The sequence below is a fragment of the Anas platyrhynchos genome, chromosome 2 (genome assembly GCF_047663525.1).
Source record: "Anas platyrhynchos isolate ZD024472 breed Pekin duck chromosome 2, IASCAAS_PekinDuck_T2T, whole genome shotgun sequence".
NCBI lineage: Eukaryota > Metazoa > Chordata > Aves > Anseriformes > Anatidae > Anas > Anas platyrhynchos.
The window spans coordinates 63,836,753-63,854,831 of NC_092588.1; the positions used below are offsets into that span (position 1 = coordinate 63,836,753).

At 38.7% G+C, this 18,079-nt stretch overlaps 1 protein-coding gene across 1 annotated transcript in view; it reads left to right on the plus strand.

The window, feature by feature from the left end:
* Positions 1-18,079, plus strand: part of LOC101791905 (uncharacterized) — a 36,974-nt gene that overhangs the window by 12,040 nt on the left and 6,855 nt on the right. The window contains exons 5-15 of the mRNA XM_038175446.2: positions 1,936-1,986; positions 3,613-3,690; positions 5,595-5,731; positions 6,284-6,403; positions 6,914-6,944; positions 11,623-11,644; positions 12,263-12,287; positions 12,904-12,942; positions 14,380-14,481; positions 15,246-15,351; positions 16,714-17,706. Of these exons, the coding sequence (XP_038031374.1) occupies positions 1,936-1,986; positions 3,613-3,690; positions 5,595-5,731; positions 6,284-6,403; positions 6,914-6,944; positions 11,623-11,644; positions 12,263-12,287; positions 12,904-12,942; positions 14,380-14,481; positions 15,246-15,351; positions 16,714-17,706 (1,704 nt within the window). The remainder of the gene's footprint in view (positions 1-1,935; positions 1,987-3,612; positions 3,691-5,594; positions 5,732-6,283; positions 6,404-6,913; positions 6,945-11,622; positions 11,645-12,262; positions 12,288-12,903; positions 12,943-14,379; positions 14,482-15,245; positions 15,352-16,713; positions 17,707-18,079) is intronic.

Consider the following 18,079-nt stretch of genomic DNA (forward strand, 5'->3'; position numbering starts at 1 on the left):
CATCCATCATAAGCATCAGGTTCTTCTCACCTGCTCAGCCTGTGCTCGTGCATGGGGTTACTGCAGCTGTAGAACTCTATTTCTTACCTTAAAGTTTCTTTAAGGCTCAGTGCACCCAAGATCCTGCTCAACTAAATCTTTGAATTCTTTGTATTCCCTGAATTCATCTTGTCAGTGGACTTGCTGAGGGTTTTCTGTGCATCTTCAACTAGGTTACTGATGAAGAGGTTAATTGTTGTGAGCCCCGGAACTGGTCCCTGGGCTACACTGCAGCTTACTGGACAACAGGAAGAGGCTGGGCTGTTGCTCATTGTCCTTTGATCCTGGCAGTCCAGCTGATTTTCAACTCATTTGGCAGCCTGGTATGCTTTAAGGGAAAATACTGCTGTATTGTGGTTTTGAGATAGTTAAGAAATAACCCCTTGCTACTAGAATTACAAAGCCATGGAGCTTGTACACATCAAGCTTAAATGCTAGTATCTAAAACTAGCATCAACACATGGGAGAGCATCTTCAGGATTATAACTGCTTTCGTGAAACCTAGCAGACGTTATTGACATTATTGTAACTGCCTGCACATGTTTGAAAACAAGGAAAGAAAAAAACACATCTTTGGTGGTAGTAGGAGCTACAACTGTTGATTTTTAACTTGACTGTATGTGTAAGCCTCAGCCACATTATGGCAAGCTGCACTGTGAGCTGCTGCTGGCACAATTCTCTGCAAACACAATATGGTCCTGGAAGTAAACAAATTAAAGCATGACAAAATCAGACTCCGCAGGTGCCCATTTGTGTTGTTTGGTGTTTGGCCATGTTGTCAGACTGCAGATGCTGGACCTGGAATCTAACTCAGGCTGTGTGTGAACAACTGAACAACTCTGGAAACAAGTAGTTTTCATACTTGTAAAGTACCTGCAGATACTTTTATTTATGCTACTTTGAAAGCTTTGAAGCTTTTTACTGAAAAAAAGTGGATATCTTACTATGAGAAACCAAAGAGGCCATGTTTCCTTATAACCCTCCCTTATGTTAGTATTGTGTAGCTGTTTGCAGAATATTTGCAGCTTTGATCTGATATATAGTTCTAATATGCATCTCTTCACTGCTAATCTTATGCAGAAAGAGGAAGAAACCAGTGCTGTATACAGGATATATTTACTATAAGTATGGAAAATCTTTTCACTTCAAAAATATGAATTGCGTGAGCAAATACATAGTCTAATTTTTCATGTTTTTTAAGCTTAACATAACTTTAAGATTTTTCAATAAATGCTGGTACATCAGTTTGTTTTAATCTTGGATTTCACAATTTACAAAATGCTTAGAGCATCGTTAAAGCTCACCTGGGATACGTCTGCGTATGGATTTAAGGGAGAGAGGGGCAAGGGAAAGAAGTTACAAATGAAGGGAGTAGAATCGTGTTTACAGAAGCGTGTTCAAACTTGCACCCTGGAACTGAGTGGTTAAGAATATACACAGATACCTATGTAAAAGAAACTACTGTTCTGCATAAAATTTAATGACCTAGGGCTGTGCCAAGGCTCTAAACCTTTAGATAAGGATTTGTCTATCAGGCATCAATACCACTGGACCTCTAGTCACAGAAAACAATGAATAGCTAAAATAAAATAACTATAAACAGTATGAAAAGCAACTAAAAATGAAATTAAAATTGAATACTCTACGCTTCTGTGATACTCACCTATATGTTTGGTACATTGTGGGGAAGGTGGTTGGAATCAAAGGCTTTTTCTTGCTTAGAGGAATAAAGTTAAAGAAGGGAAGTGTACCAAGATGAAATACTGTTACCACTGAGCCTATATTAAACTTGCACAATGAAGATAACTGTTCAGTTCTTTAATGTGTTTGGATGATCTACTCTGTACTTCATAAAAGTATGTGAGAAGTGATCTGACTGTCAAACTGTCATCTTAGGTCCTCCAGCTCCAGCCCGAACTCCGACGAAGTATGAAACACAGAGACCAGGTAGCTGAATATAAATAAGCTAACCTTCTTTTTAAATGCACCTTTGAAAATGATAGTTTTATGTTAATGATGATCAAAGCTTTTTGTTGATGATGGTTTACTCAGAAGCAATACAAGTTACCAAACACTTGAACCATTGCTTTTCTTTTGTGTGAAGGTTAATTTATTTAAGGGAAGTTCTTAGGAGGGTATGAAGTTACAGATATTTTCACTGAAAGACTCAAACTTGAGACATCAGTGTTTCTTCCAGATAATTGGACACCAATCTATTTAATGTTTTTTAGCTCATGAAATTTTTAGCTGAAAACTTTGTAGCATACATCTGTACATGTACAATACAGTGCAAGTTTAACAGAACAAAAGCATGTAAAACAACAACAGTATGGCGTATCTCTTATCAAGATAACACTACGACAATATCTAGTTGCATGTTGGGAAGTAAGAAGAAAACATCTACTGCCTTTTAAAGGCCTTTAACTTTTTTCAACCTTACTCTTTCCAGATTTAGCCTAAAAGATCACAAGTCAATCACTGAGAGCTACTACACAGGCACGGAGATATATTATAGCTCTGTAACACACTGAAATCTTGGTACAGACATGTACAGTGTACATGTTCAGTACATGGCACCAACTTGTTACGTGGCACCTTTGTCACACTATGCTGCTGCTGCATGTCACTTCGGACAAAACCACAACAACAACAAAAAAAAACAAACACAAACTTTTAAAAAGACTTGTAAAGTTTTAGTGGGTTTGGGCCATGCTATCCCATGGCAGGAGGTATCCCATCAGGTGTTTTCTACCACACCAAGTAGAAAGTTACAACAGGTATTCTTTATAAATTAAGTGCTGGCACCTCATGAAGTATTTTTTGTGTGCAGCACTAGAATTTGTCTTGATTGCAGCAAAAAATTGCTCCTACTGAACGAATATTTAACAGGCATAGAATTTGTTATCCTCATGAAATGTTTTTTATTTATTTATTTTTAAACTGTAACCTGCTACTCTAGAATGACAGAAGACAATAACATATTGTTCAGTGCCTATTGTATTTCCACTTCCGTTTGCTCAGGTTTGAAGAAACTAGCAGAGTTTATGACTTCTCAGGAAATTCACTACTAGGTTAAAATACATGTGTATGCAGTTAGGAAGATGAGTTCTATTTCCACACTTTTCTCAGATTAAAAACATAAAAACCACATATTTTAACACTTCAGCATGCTCTTTTATAATGGCTAACACTTAAATACATTTAGTGCCTTTGGTTTTGCAGATAGATGTAGCTGGTGCTCTGAGTTGACTCTTTTAAAAGAGTTTAAAGACAGTGTAAAAACTTTAAAATCAGTAAATTGGAATCTGCTAGAAGATCTCTTTTATTCCTATGATTCTCTCGAAGACATTAATTCCTTGTATGTAAAAATGTTATGGAAAATGTAGTGCTGGAATCTTCTTGCGAGTGATTGAGATCCTAGCCATTTTGCTTGCTCATTTCAGATTGCAAGTTAATTTTGTCCTCCTTAAGTCCCACTAGGAATTCCTTTAACATCAGAAATTATGTGCAACCTGTCTAACGTATTTGGTCATTTTAGTGTATTGACCTACTTTGTGTATTTTTTTATCTCAGTGAAGAGAGGACTCACAAAGGACATAACCTGTCTGAAGGATTTTATGAATGATCCCAAAAGAGAAGAACCTCTAGTTGGTATGTTTTTTTCTTCTAAATGGTATGTCTTTGAATTTGTAACCAAATAGCTTTCCTTTGTTTTGAAATAAAAAGTGATATTTTAAATATTGTTTCATTTTTTGTAACTGATGTCGGATAATTAATAGAATTTATCTTACATATTATACCTTTTAAAATTGAGCCTATTATGCGACCACTGTAAAGGCCACCTCTTCTGTACACCTTAATCATAAGATAACTTGTTCCTGAAGAAACCATCTCTATAAAGATGGTTTTCACAGAATGGTTGGGGTTGGAAGGAACCTCTGGAAGGCCTGTGGTCCACATGCCCTGCTCAAGTAGGATCACTGAGCAGGTTACCTAAGACTGTGTCCAGATGGCTTTGGAATAGCTCCAGGGATGGAGACTCCACAACTCCACAGAGAATCTGTTCCAGTACTCAGGCATGCTCCCAGTGAGAAAGCATTTCCTTACGTTCAGATGTCACCCCCCGTGTTTCAGTTTGTGCCTATTGCCTATTGTCCTGTCGCTGGGCACTGCTGAAAAGAGCCTGGCTCTGTCTTTGACTGTCCCTTCACATGTAATTTATACACACTGAGGTTGATGCCTGGGCCTTCTCTTTTCAGGCTGAACAGTCCCAGCTCTCTCAGCCTTTCTTCATATGAGAGGTGCTCATGTCCCTTCATCATCTTTGTGCCACTTTGCTAGATTCTCTCCAGTATGTCCATCCCCCTCTTGTAAGGGGGAGCCCAGAACTGGACGCACTACTCCATGTGTAGCATTACCGGTGCTGAGTGGAGAGGATGGACCTCGCCTGTTGGTGATGCTCCTCGTGCAGCCCAGGGTACTGTTTACCCTCTTTTCCACAAGGCTGGCTCACATTCAATTTGGTATCCCCCTGGGCCCTTTTCTGCAAAGCTACTTCAACACGTACTGGTGCTGATGGTCAGTGGCTTTAGTGTTGCTAGTATATGATGGTGGCCTAGAGAAATATGTTCCCTGATAAAGAGAAAAAATGCTGATAATTTACTTTTTGGAGTTAAGATCTAACAGTATCATGCAGTAGTGGGTCTGAGATAGTTAACTTTCTTCATAGCATCCTGGATGGTGCTTTTTTGGATTTGTGACTAAAACAGTGTTGGTAACACACCGGTGTTTTGGCTGTTGCCGAGCAGTGCACAGTATCAAGGCTTCTTCTTCTTCTCAGCCTGGGTCCCTCGAGTAGGCAGGAGATGAGCAAGAGATGGGGAGGGGACACACTCAGGACAGCGGACTCAAGCTGGCCAAGGAGGACATTCCGTATCATGAAACTTAGATTTTTCAATGTATCCATAGTCTTCCAGTCATTTCTAGGAAAGAAATTAAGAAAATCTGTTTTATTTCCTGTTAATTCTTAAAAGTTTATGGAATATTTTGGATAATGAAGGACCCAGTTTTGTGAAGGAATTATTGTTCTTTCTGCATGCACTTTGCACTACTCAAATGCTGTCCAAATTATGTTTGACTAAGTAGTTTAAATGGGATCTTTTAATACAGATGCTTGTGTGGCATTTCCTATCCTCATTTTCTTTTTGACTGACACTTCTCCATTGTCTTACATGACTGTATTGAATGGAATGTTCTTTTTTGGTTTCTTAAAGATATCCTGGGTGAAAAAGTAGATAAATGAAGGATTTTGTTCTATTGAGCCTGCAAATCTGCTATAGACAATTTTTCCCCTTCAGAATAAAGCACTGTAAAGAGAGAAGTTTAACTGTTGTTGATAATAAATCTGATTTTTGTGACCCTGAATAAGTGTTGAAATTCTGAAAATGGAATACTCTCTTTGTTATTTTTGGCTTTTAGTGAGCCATCTTGAAGAGAATACTTTTGTTTATAGTAGTCTGTTGTAAGTATAGATGTTTGTAACTCTTGTTTTACAGGTTTAGAACATGTGGTTGAGATCAGATTTGAAGGAAGAAAAGAGCCGCATTATGAATGCAAGCTGTGTGGGTTTAATACAGAGATGGCACCCATGATAGAACATCTCAGCGGGTATAAACACAGGAGAGCATACATAGTGAGTAATATATCCATATTACGTTTTGATCACAATTTCTCTAAGATGCTATCCTTTATTTCTATATGAATACCTACATAAAGTTTGAAGTTTAAACCACCATATGATAAGTCACTAATAATTGTATGATTGATTCTTCATGAGTTTGATCAAGATAAAGAGCTATAAAGCTGTGAGCTACCGAGGAAACGAGATCCAGGGGTCTGCTGATCCAGTCAGTATCTGCTCAAAGTCTTTTCCTAAGTATTTTAATCTCATCCAGGATCAGGTTCTTGGGCGTTGGTTCTCTCTCATTCCTCATTATGCCCATGGCCTTCTTGGATATTGCACAAAAGATGTTACCTTTCAGTAGTGAACTTCATGTAGCATCTGAATTTATGATTTGAACATTAACTTTTAACTAGTGGTGCTACCGAAACAAAACTACTTCCTAATGTTCAAAACAATGTTTGCTAGTCTTTTGAAAGCTTGTTGAAAAAGTGAAATGTGACAACTTTTTAAGGTTAAATTAATTTTGGTGTTGCTCATCTAAAGCCATTTTTTTCTCAATAGTCTAAAGAATTTCCAGATAAAATGAAGAGAAAGACAACAGATGTAAAAGAATGCAAAGTCTCATTTCTCAGAAGAATAGCAGGAGAGCTAGAGAAGTCCGAAGGATTAAAAATGTATAAGGTAGTTGGAAGTAAATATAAAGTATTGAATAATGTATATTTTATCAGTGCATTTATGTTTGACCTACTAAGTTAAAAGTATTGCTGACAAATATTGTTAAATTCCTGTGTGCATCTAGGAAATGTAGTGTTAAATAGAACTAAGACTTAAGTTAAAGTCACCCTAAAAAATCTGGGGAAAAGAACAGCAGAATTGAAATTCCTGTTTATTTTTAAAAAGTTGTGTTTTTTTTTTTTTTTTTTTTTTTTTCTAAGATAGAAAATATCCTGGCAGAATTAAACGTTTCAGAGATTTTAGTGCTTTACTTCAATGACTTTTAATTTATATAACTTGCATTTTCTCAAATTTCATTTATATTGTTAAGATTATATATAATCTATAAAATTATGGGCTATACTACTTTAGGACAAATAAAAGTACTTGTTCTATCTCTAGAGACAGTTGCGGTAGGGACTGTTGGTATAAAATTTTAATCAGAAAATCTAATAAAAATCTATGTCTGTTTCCTAGATTGAAGGTTACATAAGACCAAGTACCTCATGTAAGTTTATGAATTACTTGAATATATTATATTTGACAGCCCAAACTGGCCTAATTTGAATGAGTAGTTGAACTCAAAGCATTTGACTGATTTAAAATATCAAACTTGTACGTAATACTACAAGATGTTTTGTTTTCAGAGATTTTCCAGTTTTTGTGAATTTGAAATGAGGAAAGGAAGGAATTGTCAGGCTTGCAATATTTCTTAGATGTTTTTATAACTGGTTGCTTCTGGAGGTATTTTAGATAACTACAGTAATTTGCTAATGAAGGAAAATGAAATAGTATAGAAATACAGTGTTCCTCTGAATAAGCTTGTAAAGCCTCCAACTCATTTCAGTCATTAAAAGACATAAAAGTTGGTTCTGAATCACTGATGAAAGTAGAAGTCATAGTTCTTTAGCAAGTTCATTGGAATGAACAATGGAAACCAAACCCCAACATAAAAGCAGCATCCTCGCTCCATACAGGATGGTTGGGTCATCTTTTGTTACTGTAGATGTACAATGGTGCTTACTAATGCCAACCTGAAGAAATTCTCTGTCTCTTGTGAAGGAGAGGGACTGTGACCAGAATCCTGGCTTTTTAGCAAGGTGTCCTGTGAGACCTAACTACCTTTCTGTGTGTGAATCTGGATGAACATTGTTAATATCTTGTCTTGATATGGGAATCTTACGGAAACTATGTTCCTTTTCTTCTTTATAATGTGGAAGTCCTCAATAATGTAGAAGGTGTAGTACTGAAAGTTCATCTTCTAGAATAATCCATAAAGATTTTTAAAATTTCAGAGAAAAGATAATCCAGATTCCTAGTGATTGAGAGGGGCAATATAGGGGCAAAATCATTTTCAGGCAGGCCGCATTGTAACCTGAGGAAAGTGGAATGGACTTCATAGTACTTGACATCAGTGTCTGCTGACTTCTGTAAGACCGAAAAGAGATGATCAGGTATCAAACCAAAACACCCAAAACAAAACAAACAACAACAACAAAACGGGATCCTACAGAATATGAAGAACTTCAGTGAACAGAGAAGAGTTAACTGGCTTAAGTGAGTGAAGTGTTGTGCTGTACAATATTAAATTCTGCTTTGGTTAGGTGGTAAAGACAATAGCAAGTTCATTCGAAAATAAAACCACTCTACTTATTTAGAAGGGAATCATGCTTATTGGTTTAGCAGCTCTGTGTGTTTAGAGTAGATTGTATTGTCAAAGAATAACTTCTAGCTTCAAAGTTCCCTTCTACCAGCAAGAGTGAGATTGAGGATGTAATTAGGTGATGCCATCTGGTGGCATGTACTACTTTGTCAGTGACAAAACAGACATTAACACCAAATTTTGGCAGCTGCAGAGATCATATGGAAAACCAAGATAGGGTTATGTATCCCTATATATATATATATATATATGAGATGCCTTGGAAGGATTGGTTTGTTGCTCTTTTTCAATGAAAATTTTCTTTATTTTCTAAAGAAAGATTATCTGTATTTTGTTTTGAGCTTCAAATTGAAGATGCCATCATTTTAAGATAATTCCTGTACTCTGTTACTCAAGGTAGAGAGTTGATGAGCCTGAAAGCCTTATAACATTCTTTTAAGAAGTATGAGGGTATGCATGAGCACAATGTAGTACTATAGCACTTGAATTTCTGATCTAATTTAATCTGAATTCTGCCTGCATCATTTTTTTCTTCCTAAAAACAACTATTAATGCTACAACAGAATACAACTGGAAACTGGAAAGAAGTCAACAGATTTACTGAGTTATTCCTTGCTTGAAATTAGAGCAGATGAGTGGAGAATCTTGTCTGTATCTTTAGTGGGGAAGTGATAACTCCATGCATCAGTACAGGGTAGGAAATGACAGACTGCAGTCAGCTAAAAAGGTGTTGGTGGCTGTGGTGGGTGCCAAGCTGAATATGAGCCAAATGAGACTGCTTTCATTTCACATAAGGCAAATCTCATGTTGTGACACTGCAGGTGGGCACAGGCAACAGACTGGTGAACATTCGTATTCCCTGTTATTTGATACTGGGAAGGCCAAACTTAGAATACTGCATCCAATTTTATTCCCTCTATGTCAAGGGGAAGATGGAGAAATTGGAGAAGAGGGCTGTGGAGGTACTCGGGTCAGAGCATGTACCTAGGAAAAGGATTAGAGGTTTGTTTAGATGGGAAAGAAGAGGATAAGGGGTGATCTGGGAACTGCCCTTCAAGTATGTGTAGGCTGCTACAAAGATGACAAAGTGGTTGGTAATTGCAGGCAATGTAACAAGATTGCAGCCGCAAGTGGCATTTTGAAAGGCTTTAGGAAAAAACTTCTTTCCTAGAGGGCAGTACAGCACTGGAACAGGTTATCCATAGGCAGATCATGACATGACAGTTTAAAATCCTCAGGGGAATGAGGAAGCCAAGTACTAGATTAATGACCAGGGGCTTCAGGAGAACAGTCTTCATCTTCAGAAAACTGATCCAGCATCCCTTGAGAGACTGCCTTCAAAGGAAAAGACACCCGAAAGAGATAATCAGTCTTCAAGGAGAACCTTCTAAGGAAAAGAGACGATCCGTTCTGCAATGTGAGAATATAGAGAGGCATAACAGGTGGCTGGTGTGGCTGAACAGAGAACTCCTAACTGATCTTAAATGCTAAGAGGAAGCACACAGAATCAGAGGCAGGCTGACACGAACAACTGTATAGGCATTCCAGATGAGTTTGGGGTGGAATTAAGAAGGTGAAGCTTGTTTGGAGGTGAAAGGAATCTGGAGGTCAAAAGGAAGGCTTCAGCGTGTCTGACGGCAGCAAAAGATGTGGCCTGCTGTGAACAGAGCAAGTAACCTAGCGATAAAGAACATGGAAAAGGCTGAGTTATTTATTGCTCTCTTTGGCTTCATCTTTACTGACAAAGTCTGCTCTGAGGGCTTCGTGCACAGCTGTAAAGTCTAGGGGACCATGGCATTACCCACACTGTAGAGAAGGGTCACTTTAGGGAATGGCAAATGGAGCATGTGCAAGTCCATGGGACGAAATGGGGTGCTTCTGGTGTTGAGGGAGCTGCTGTCCAATGTCTCTGAGGTCGTGGTGATCAGAGGAGCTCTTTGGTGACCTGAAAAAAAACAACAGACAAATATGCTTAGCTTTAAAAGTACAGTGTGTGGCTACAGGCTGACCCAGACCTTATAAAAATGATGGTGCAGGGCCTTATGGACATCATTTACTGGTGTGTAAAGGTCAAGAAGGTGACTGGGAACAACCAGTGTGGATTTACCAAGGAGAAACTGAGCTTGACGATTGCCTTTTGCAACAGCATGGGCTGGCTCTGTGGACATGGAAGGAGGGATGGATGTCATTTTATCTACAGCAAAGCTCTCAAAACAGTCTTAGTCAACAGTTCTTGTAGCCAAATTGAGGAGATACGATAAGACTACACCGTGGATAAAAGGAGGCTGATCTCAGGTTATTCAGGATTCAAAAAGCAGTTGTCTGTGATTTAAAGCGTGCTGATTGCTTGCTAGTGGCACTCCCCAGTGGTTGATCCCGGTGCCAGCAATGTTTAACATGCTCATTAACAACCTGGATAATGGGATAGAATACACCATTGTCAGATTTGCAGGTGACATCAACTGAGGGCAATGCCTGGTATGTGGTAGAGCAAAGCTGCCTTGCAGAGGGGTCTCAGAAACCTGGTGAAATGGGCTGTCAGAAATCTGAAGTTTGACAGAAGCACATGTGAAGCCTTACATTTGGGATGGAGCAACACCCTGCTGGATACAACCTGGATGCTGGTGGGCTAGGGAGCAGATCGTAAGAACCTGCAGGGTTTGATGTACCACGATAGGAACACAGATCAGCAATGCACTCGTGGTGTAATGAAGGCTAACAGCATGCTGGACTGCGTTATTAAGAGATAATAGCAAGTGTTTATTCCCTTCTTCTCAGAACTCATTAGGCCACTTCTGGAACAGTGTCCTGTAGACATGAGAAACTTTGGTGAATTTGTGGTGAAACAGCAGAGGACTCACCAGCTACAAAGATCATGCAAGGACTGGTTCAGATAATGTGGAGAACAGCTTCAGGGAGCTGGTTTGATAATGTGGAGAAGGCAGCAGCTAAAGATGTGATCTAATTACTGTCTTTTTGTACCAAAAATATGGCTGCAGAGAAGAAACCAGATCTGAAGGCACGCAGGGAAAGAACAAGTGTAGGCTTACTGAAAAGATAGCATAAATTGCATAAGTCTGGGAAAATGATTCTAGTGTTCAGCGTCCTCATCTTACAGTTAATTCTTGTTGTAGCTCATCAGTATTTGTTCAACAGCAGGTGGTCAGAAGGCAGTAACATGAGTCTTTCAGCTATGTATTGTAGGGGCAAATGCATCATTTATCGTAAGAATGATAACTTGTCCTGTTGCTTATCCTGGAACACCTTAAGAAATGTGAAGTTACGTATGATGCAGTAGCTGACTCTCTGAGGCACAGCTACTGCCTTAAACAGACTACCTTGTTTTACTGAGCTTTCCCTCCTTCCTCATCCTTATAGACTGTGCTGGCAAGAAAGATTATTAGTCCTTTAAAACACTGCAGCCACTTTAGGGACAATAACAATTGGGTTTGTGTAGTGCTTTTATTGTAGTAATACGGTGGAAACCCTATGTTGGTGCTAATCGTTCTTTTTAATTTTCTAGCCCCATCAAAGAAGAAAGCAAGGTGAGAATACAACCTCCACAGGGAATCGAAAGGGATTTTTTTAACGAGATCACTTTACTTACTAACCAGATCTGTAACAAACGTTGTCAAATATGGGGAAAATGTGGTGTCTTTCCACTGTAGTTCTTCATTTTGTGTAAAGTGTTGCTTTCTGCCTGTGAGGAAGTAACCTGAAATAAAATTCGATGCTCAGTTTATAAGTAGCTATGACTTTTGAAATATTTTACTGGTTATGCAGTTCAGTAACAGTCTGATGCACAAAGACACTGCGATTCAAACTTCAAGGTGTTACCACTTTCTCTGGGATGCCATTGCCTAAATTGTAGAAAAGGCACCCCTGTTCATTTAGGAAGGAAAAAAACACCATTACTTTTACTTATGTCATCTTCTTTAGCTGATGTGTAAAGTTCATCAGTACTACTGTTGTTTTCTGAGATCCAGAGTAAAGATCTTTAAGAAATACAATACTTTAGATGTGCTGTAGAAAAATATATCCTGTATTGGTAAGTTAGATAAATTTGGAAATGTAAATATTTTGATCCTTGATACAAAAAGGAAGCTTAACTTTTTAGTAATCTTTAGAATGCATCTTAATATTTCTATTTCTTTCTTTTTAAGGTGGGAAGATGATCATAAGCATGAGGTATGTAGAGGTAGTGATTCTGTAAGTGCCTTGTATTTTATCAGTTTCCTTACATTTGTTTTGCTTTCTTTTTTTTTTTCTGAAAAGCTTTTACTCTTTGGCTTTTTTGCTTTTTTTGCTTTTTTGCCATTTTACTAATATTAGTCCAGAAGCAAAATAACTGACCTAACGACCAGAGTTTTATGTTCATCACAGCACAAGGGGAATAAATACCATATGCCAGGATGCTGACCCACCTTAGCTCACATAATTACTGTTTAAAATCACCAAGTCTGAAGCTCAGTGGCTGTAGGCCAAATCTCCCAAGCTATGCTGCAGTCTCCACTGCCTTGCCCCTCTTTAGATCAGAGGTGAAGGTTTGGTTTAAATCTTACATCTAAGATTTATGATCTATTTTTTTCTAATTCAGAGGTTAAACCTTAAATGATCTCTCTAGTGTCTGTCTTGAGCAGCACTGGGCTGTTGAGGCTTAATGTTACGTGTTTGCAGCTGTGACCTACAAATACCATCTTTCATTTGGGTTGACTTTTGTTGTTAAGCATCTTGTTTTGTACAAGATGGTGCAACAAATGCTGTGGAGTTCAATCTTGTAATTTTTTCTTCCCCAATCCCACAGAATGATCCTGTTCGGAAGCAGAAAGCTTTAGAGTTCTTGGTACGTATGTAGAGTAAGAATTTGGTAAGTCTGAACAGTTGTGGGGTTTCACTGTGTGAATCAGCGAATATTGTGAAGGAGCCGTTGATTACTGCTCAAACTCATCTGACCACAGCATTCATTTCTAAGGTACATTTTGGTGGACTTTGCTCTTGGAAAAGCTAGAGCAGCTGTAGCTTAACTTTGGCTGAGAACAGCATGCTGGATTAAATCTGAGCTCTCCCTCTGTTCTCTGGATCACTCTTCCCTTTGCTGAGGAGCCACCCCGACAAGCAGCATTAGCAGTACTGATGTTGCTCAAGTGCTGTTGGCTGCCCGTGTCTACTTCCTAGGGTTGGTGAAGGACCTGAGCCAGCCGGTTCTTGCTGCCTGTGGTGCTGTGGCCAGTGCTGCTGCTGCAGAACTGGACAGCCAAGTGAAACTGAGTGATAATAGAGCACAGTTGTTGATATTGGGGTGGAGAAGTTTTATCTGTTCTGTTGCTGTTGTCAGTGGCGTAATAAACCTTGTTTTGCCTTTTAGGCTCATGTTGTGGAAATATCTGACCATGTATCTTTGCCTTTTTATTCCATCAAAGTCTTGTTCTCTTGAATACTGTACCTAAAGCAATTACAACATTTCATTCTGAGTCTGAATTGCTTGTTTCTACTCTGAAATCACAAGTAGACTGTCGTGAGATGTGTGCTTCATTACCAGCTGAAGAATGTTTTTTCTCTTTCAGTCTTTTTTTTTAATCTTTTAGTCTGTAGTTATTAGGAAAAGGTACAGAAAAAACAATCTAGGGATAATCAGTAAACTACCAAAAATGCTTGGTAGACAGTTACTGGCTTCTGTCTAATGAAGAGGTATCACATCTACTCCTTGTGGCATAAGACTACTCTATATTCTTGTTACTTTCTGTAATCACTTGTAACTTCATATACTTACTACTCCTTCTGATTGGACATTAAAAAGACAGGTAAACAGAGCTGTTCTGTGTTTATATAGATATATTAATGTATTTTGATATCTCAGGTTCCCAATATTATACATTAGGATATTATAGTAACAACTTTCATCTTATTGTTGCTAAAATTAGGGAATCAAAGCCATTTGATGAAGCTGCTCAAGATGACTTTTTATTCAGTTTTCTACACAGACAACATAGATTTAGGACTTGTGCCTTTCTCCATCTGCCACAGAATGTTCATGATTGACAGTATGGGATTGCCACAGAACCAAGGATGATGTCTTACCTCTTACTAGGCCATAATTATGTTCATGATTTTATTTTTTCATGGATGTGTGTGTGTATGGATGTATATGTGTATGTGTTATATATAAACCAATAGTGTAACTACTTTGGTTACACCAAAATCAAAGTATAGCTGGTCTGTTTGTGTAGGTGACCCTTTGGCATCCTAATGAGCTAGCAATTCTTACTGTATTTTTCAACAGGAGACTTTTCACATCACCTCAGACTCAGAAGCAACACTCGTTGTTCACATTACGCAGGAACTTACAGAAGCTTTGAAGTTGTTTTGTGAAAAGAAAGCAGCAGTAAGTAAATTAATCTTTTTGCTGTTCACATCATGGCATGTGCTGAAAAATACAGAATGCTTCTGGACAAGTTTAAAGGCCTTTTTCATTTAAATTCAGACTGAACTCTTTTGAAAACAATAAAGGAAGCATGCAAGTGCCCAGTCTGGATTCTCTCGAAATCATTTAAAACCTAATGAATTATGCTGGAACTGAAAATAGGAGAGGGTTTTGAAAAAGATTCACAAAAAGGAAGGGGCTGGAGGCTGGCTGAAAGCAAGCTGAATTAACAGTGGCCGATGTGGGCTTTGCAGTATTTTGGTTCTTGTATTTCCTATTCGTGCCACATTCTGACACGTGCATAAACTGCAGTTCTCATGAGGTAGTTAAAAATTATTGTCATTTAATCTCAGGCGGTAGCTGAGCCTGCCGTTCCGCATTCCCCAGCTAGAGACAGGAGTTGCATATACACCAGTTTTATATTTTAGCCAGGTGATGTTGAAGGTTGTGGGGCAGTATAGAAATTTGAACCAGGTGATATTGTCATTGTCCCCAGGCACCTCATTCTCTTCTCCAGAGACACACCTCTTACGAAAAAAAAATTTTTTTAATTTTATTTCAGTGTGTTAGTAGTGAACAGAGCAAGACGTCATTCATATGGAGTTTGCTGTCACCTAAAATAGTACTCTGCTAACTTTCTATGGGGAAATTGCTTTTTTTTTTTTTGTTTGAATGCTCAAGGTTTTAGTTTAAAAACAGACATTCTGACCTTGTGTTTTATCTAGGTTAATTATACTAATAGTCTGAGGCCACTGATGTCAATATCTCAAGATGATTTTCCAGCAAGAAAAAACATCCCAAAACTGTATAAGCCATATGGAAAATCCAAAGGTAATGTAGGTACGTTGTTCGACTGTCTTAAGTCTGTTCTTAACATTGTGTAAATTGCAAAAATTTGCTTTTATGGCCAGCAATAGCACTTCTTTACTGGAGAACCACGTGTCTTTTCCTCTGAGTCCATTCAGAGTATCTTTTTCTAAAGCCTTCATGACTTGAACCTTGACTTGCTGCGTAGTATTACAGAAACAGAGGTTACAGGAAACGCAAGCAGTAACATCTGCCTGCCCTCATTGTGAAGGTTGGTGTGTCAAGGCATCTTCAAAGAGGTAGTTGCCATTCTTACATTACATTGAGGGAATACCTCTGCCAGGGATGCAATGAAAGAGATTTTTAGCTTGTTTCTTCAGGCTGCTGGCCTGCTAAGTCGTTGCCTCCCTCTGTTTCCCTTAAGTCTTAGGGTGAAAAGAAACTCAATAAAAAAGGACATGAGGGCGAGCTGCTAGAGTAGAGCTTTGGCACGTTGTTGGTTGACTGTACCTCTAGAGCATTTACAGGCTTTAACTTTTGTAAATCTTTTCTATTTGTTTTTTTCTTCTAAACTGCAGAACCGATAGATTTAATAAGAAAACAAGCACTGAGAGGAAATAACGTGATTTTAGCTAACCCGTTTTATTTCATATTCAAAATGCACACATGTTGCCATCAGAAGTGTTAACTTCTTGAGACATGCTAACTTCAATATTTATAATAGCATTTTATAATATTAATTATATTAGTATATTTTATATTTATACTTCTTTTATAATTTATAACTGTATATAAGGTATACAGTTAGTGTATCCTGATCTTCGTGAGCACTTTTAGGTACATCTTACCTGAGAGGCCTTCAAATAATTCCAGTGGTTGATTTTTAAGATGCTTTGACAGTAAAGTATAGTTGAATTGAGATGATTTATTAGTTGAAGGGATTAATTGGATCGAGTCCGTTGTTCAACATGGTCAAAAAACCTAACCCAGGAAAAAAAACTTGCTAACCCAGTAAATAGTCAGACCAAAAGGGGCTTATTGAGTTTCTTTTGCAAAAAATTGTCCCACTTGTAGTTAATGAATTGGAAGAAAAATCAAAACAAAAAAGGTATCTAAACTATTCTAATTACATTCAGTCTCATGCCATGTGGGTTGATGCGAAAATTAATCAGAACATGTGAGTGAAAACCTTGTCTAACCTATTTTAACGCGAGGATTTGGGGTAAAAAGATGAAGGGACTCACGTAAGACATAAAGGCAAGACATGTGAGAAGAACCCTTCATAAAACCTCCGAGTAGTTGTGTTTTCAATTGGTATTTTCATATTTTACTAACTTCTAGTGCCCTTTTAAAATTATGTATTTATTAATTCATTTATTTATTTAGGAAATTCTGACTGGAATCAAGGTTCTTCGTCTCAGTATGAAGAGTGTTCTGCAGATGATTCTTTTGCTCCTGATAACTCATACGGTTACCAAAGGGATGACAGATCATCTCTCTATGGACTAAGACCTAGTGACTTTGCAATGATGTCTGCACTCAGGGACTCTTTTGCTCTTCAGACTGGATGTCCAGCCAGTGGGATCAGTGAATGGCTGAGACAGTTCAGCCGATCTGCTTCTGGCAGTAATTTGGCCCGTGAGGCCTCTTCGTATGAGACAAATTCAGTGAGTGAGTACTCAGCAGAATATATGCCCAAAGATGTGCAAGGAAGTAAGCTCCCCGACAACAGACTGCCATACGGCGAGGAAAGTACAAACTGGAGGAACCAACAAACGTGTACAAAAGCAAGGAGCTTAAGTGATCAAGGATTACCCTATCCCAATTCTTCGTATCCTTCATCTGGAAGATACTCAACAAACTATCCTTCGCAGAGCTATTCCTGTTACAGGAGTGATGGGCCTGCAAATTCTTGTACGTCTTCTGCACATTCTGCTTCTTCAGGAAGAGGTGGCTCCAGGTGGAACGAGGGCTACAGGTGGAACCAGGACTCCAGGTGGAATGAGAACACCAGGTGGAACCAGGACTCCAGGTGGAACCAGGACTGCAGGTGGAATGAGAACATTAGGTGGGACCAGGATACCAGGTGGAACCAGGACTCTAGGTGGAACCAGGATTCTAGCTGGAACCGGGAAACTAGGTGTCAAGAATATCGGCATCAGAAGTCAGGCCACAGAAGTGACTGGGGTTCACGTCACCATCCCTTCTCTGGCGGTGGTTCATACAGAGATGACCAGCAGTTCAGAGGCTCAGACACGACATTTGATGAAGACGCTGTCGATCTTGCTCCTAACACTTTGAACAGACTAGGAGGAAATGACATACCTGCAATGACCAGGATGCTCAAGCAGTTGGCTCCGTATTATCCAGCCCTTCAAAGTAAGATTATAATTAGTTCTTGTAAAGTGAGTTACATCAACATACGTGCTTAAAATAAATGTGAGATCACGTGCTACAGAGATAATACGCTTAGTTCAGAGTAGAGTCCATTCTGATCAGCGCCTGTATCAGATGAAGAATAGCAGTAATTGCCTCTCTGAGGAGGCTTTGCCACTTGGCATTTAGATAGGGCTGTAAGTCAGAGGAAAAATTTGATAGCACAAAAAAGTCCTGAACTGAAATGTTTGTACTGGGTCATCTTGCTAGCTAGCATCTTATGTCATGGTGGGAGTTTGTACTGCAGGGGTGGCCACTGTAGGGAGGGGATGTGTTGGCATAAAGAAAAAAGTATTGGAATGCGTGCAGGGTGGCA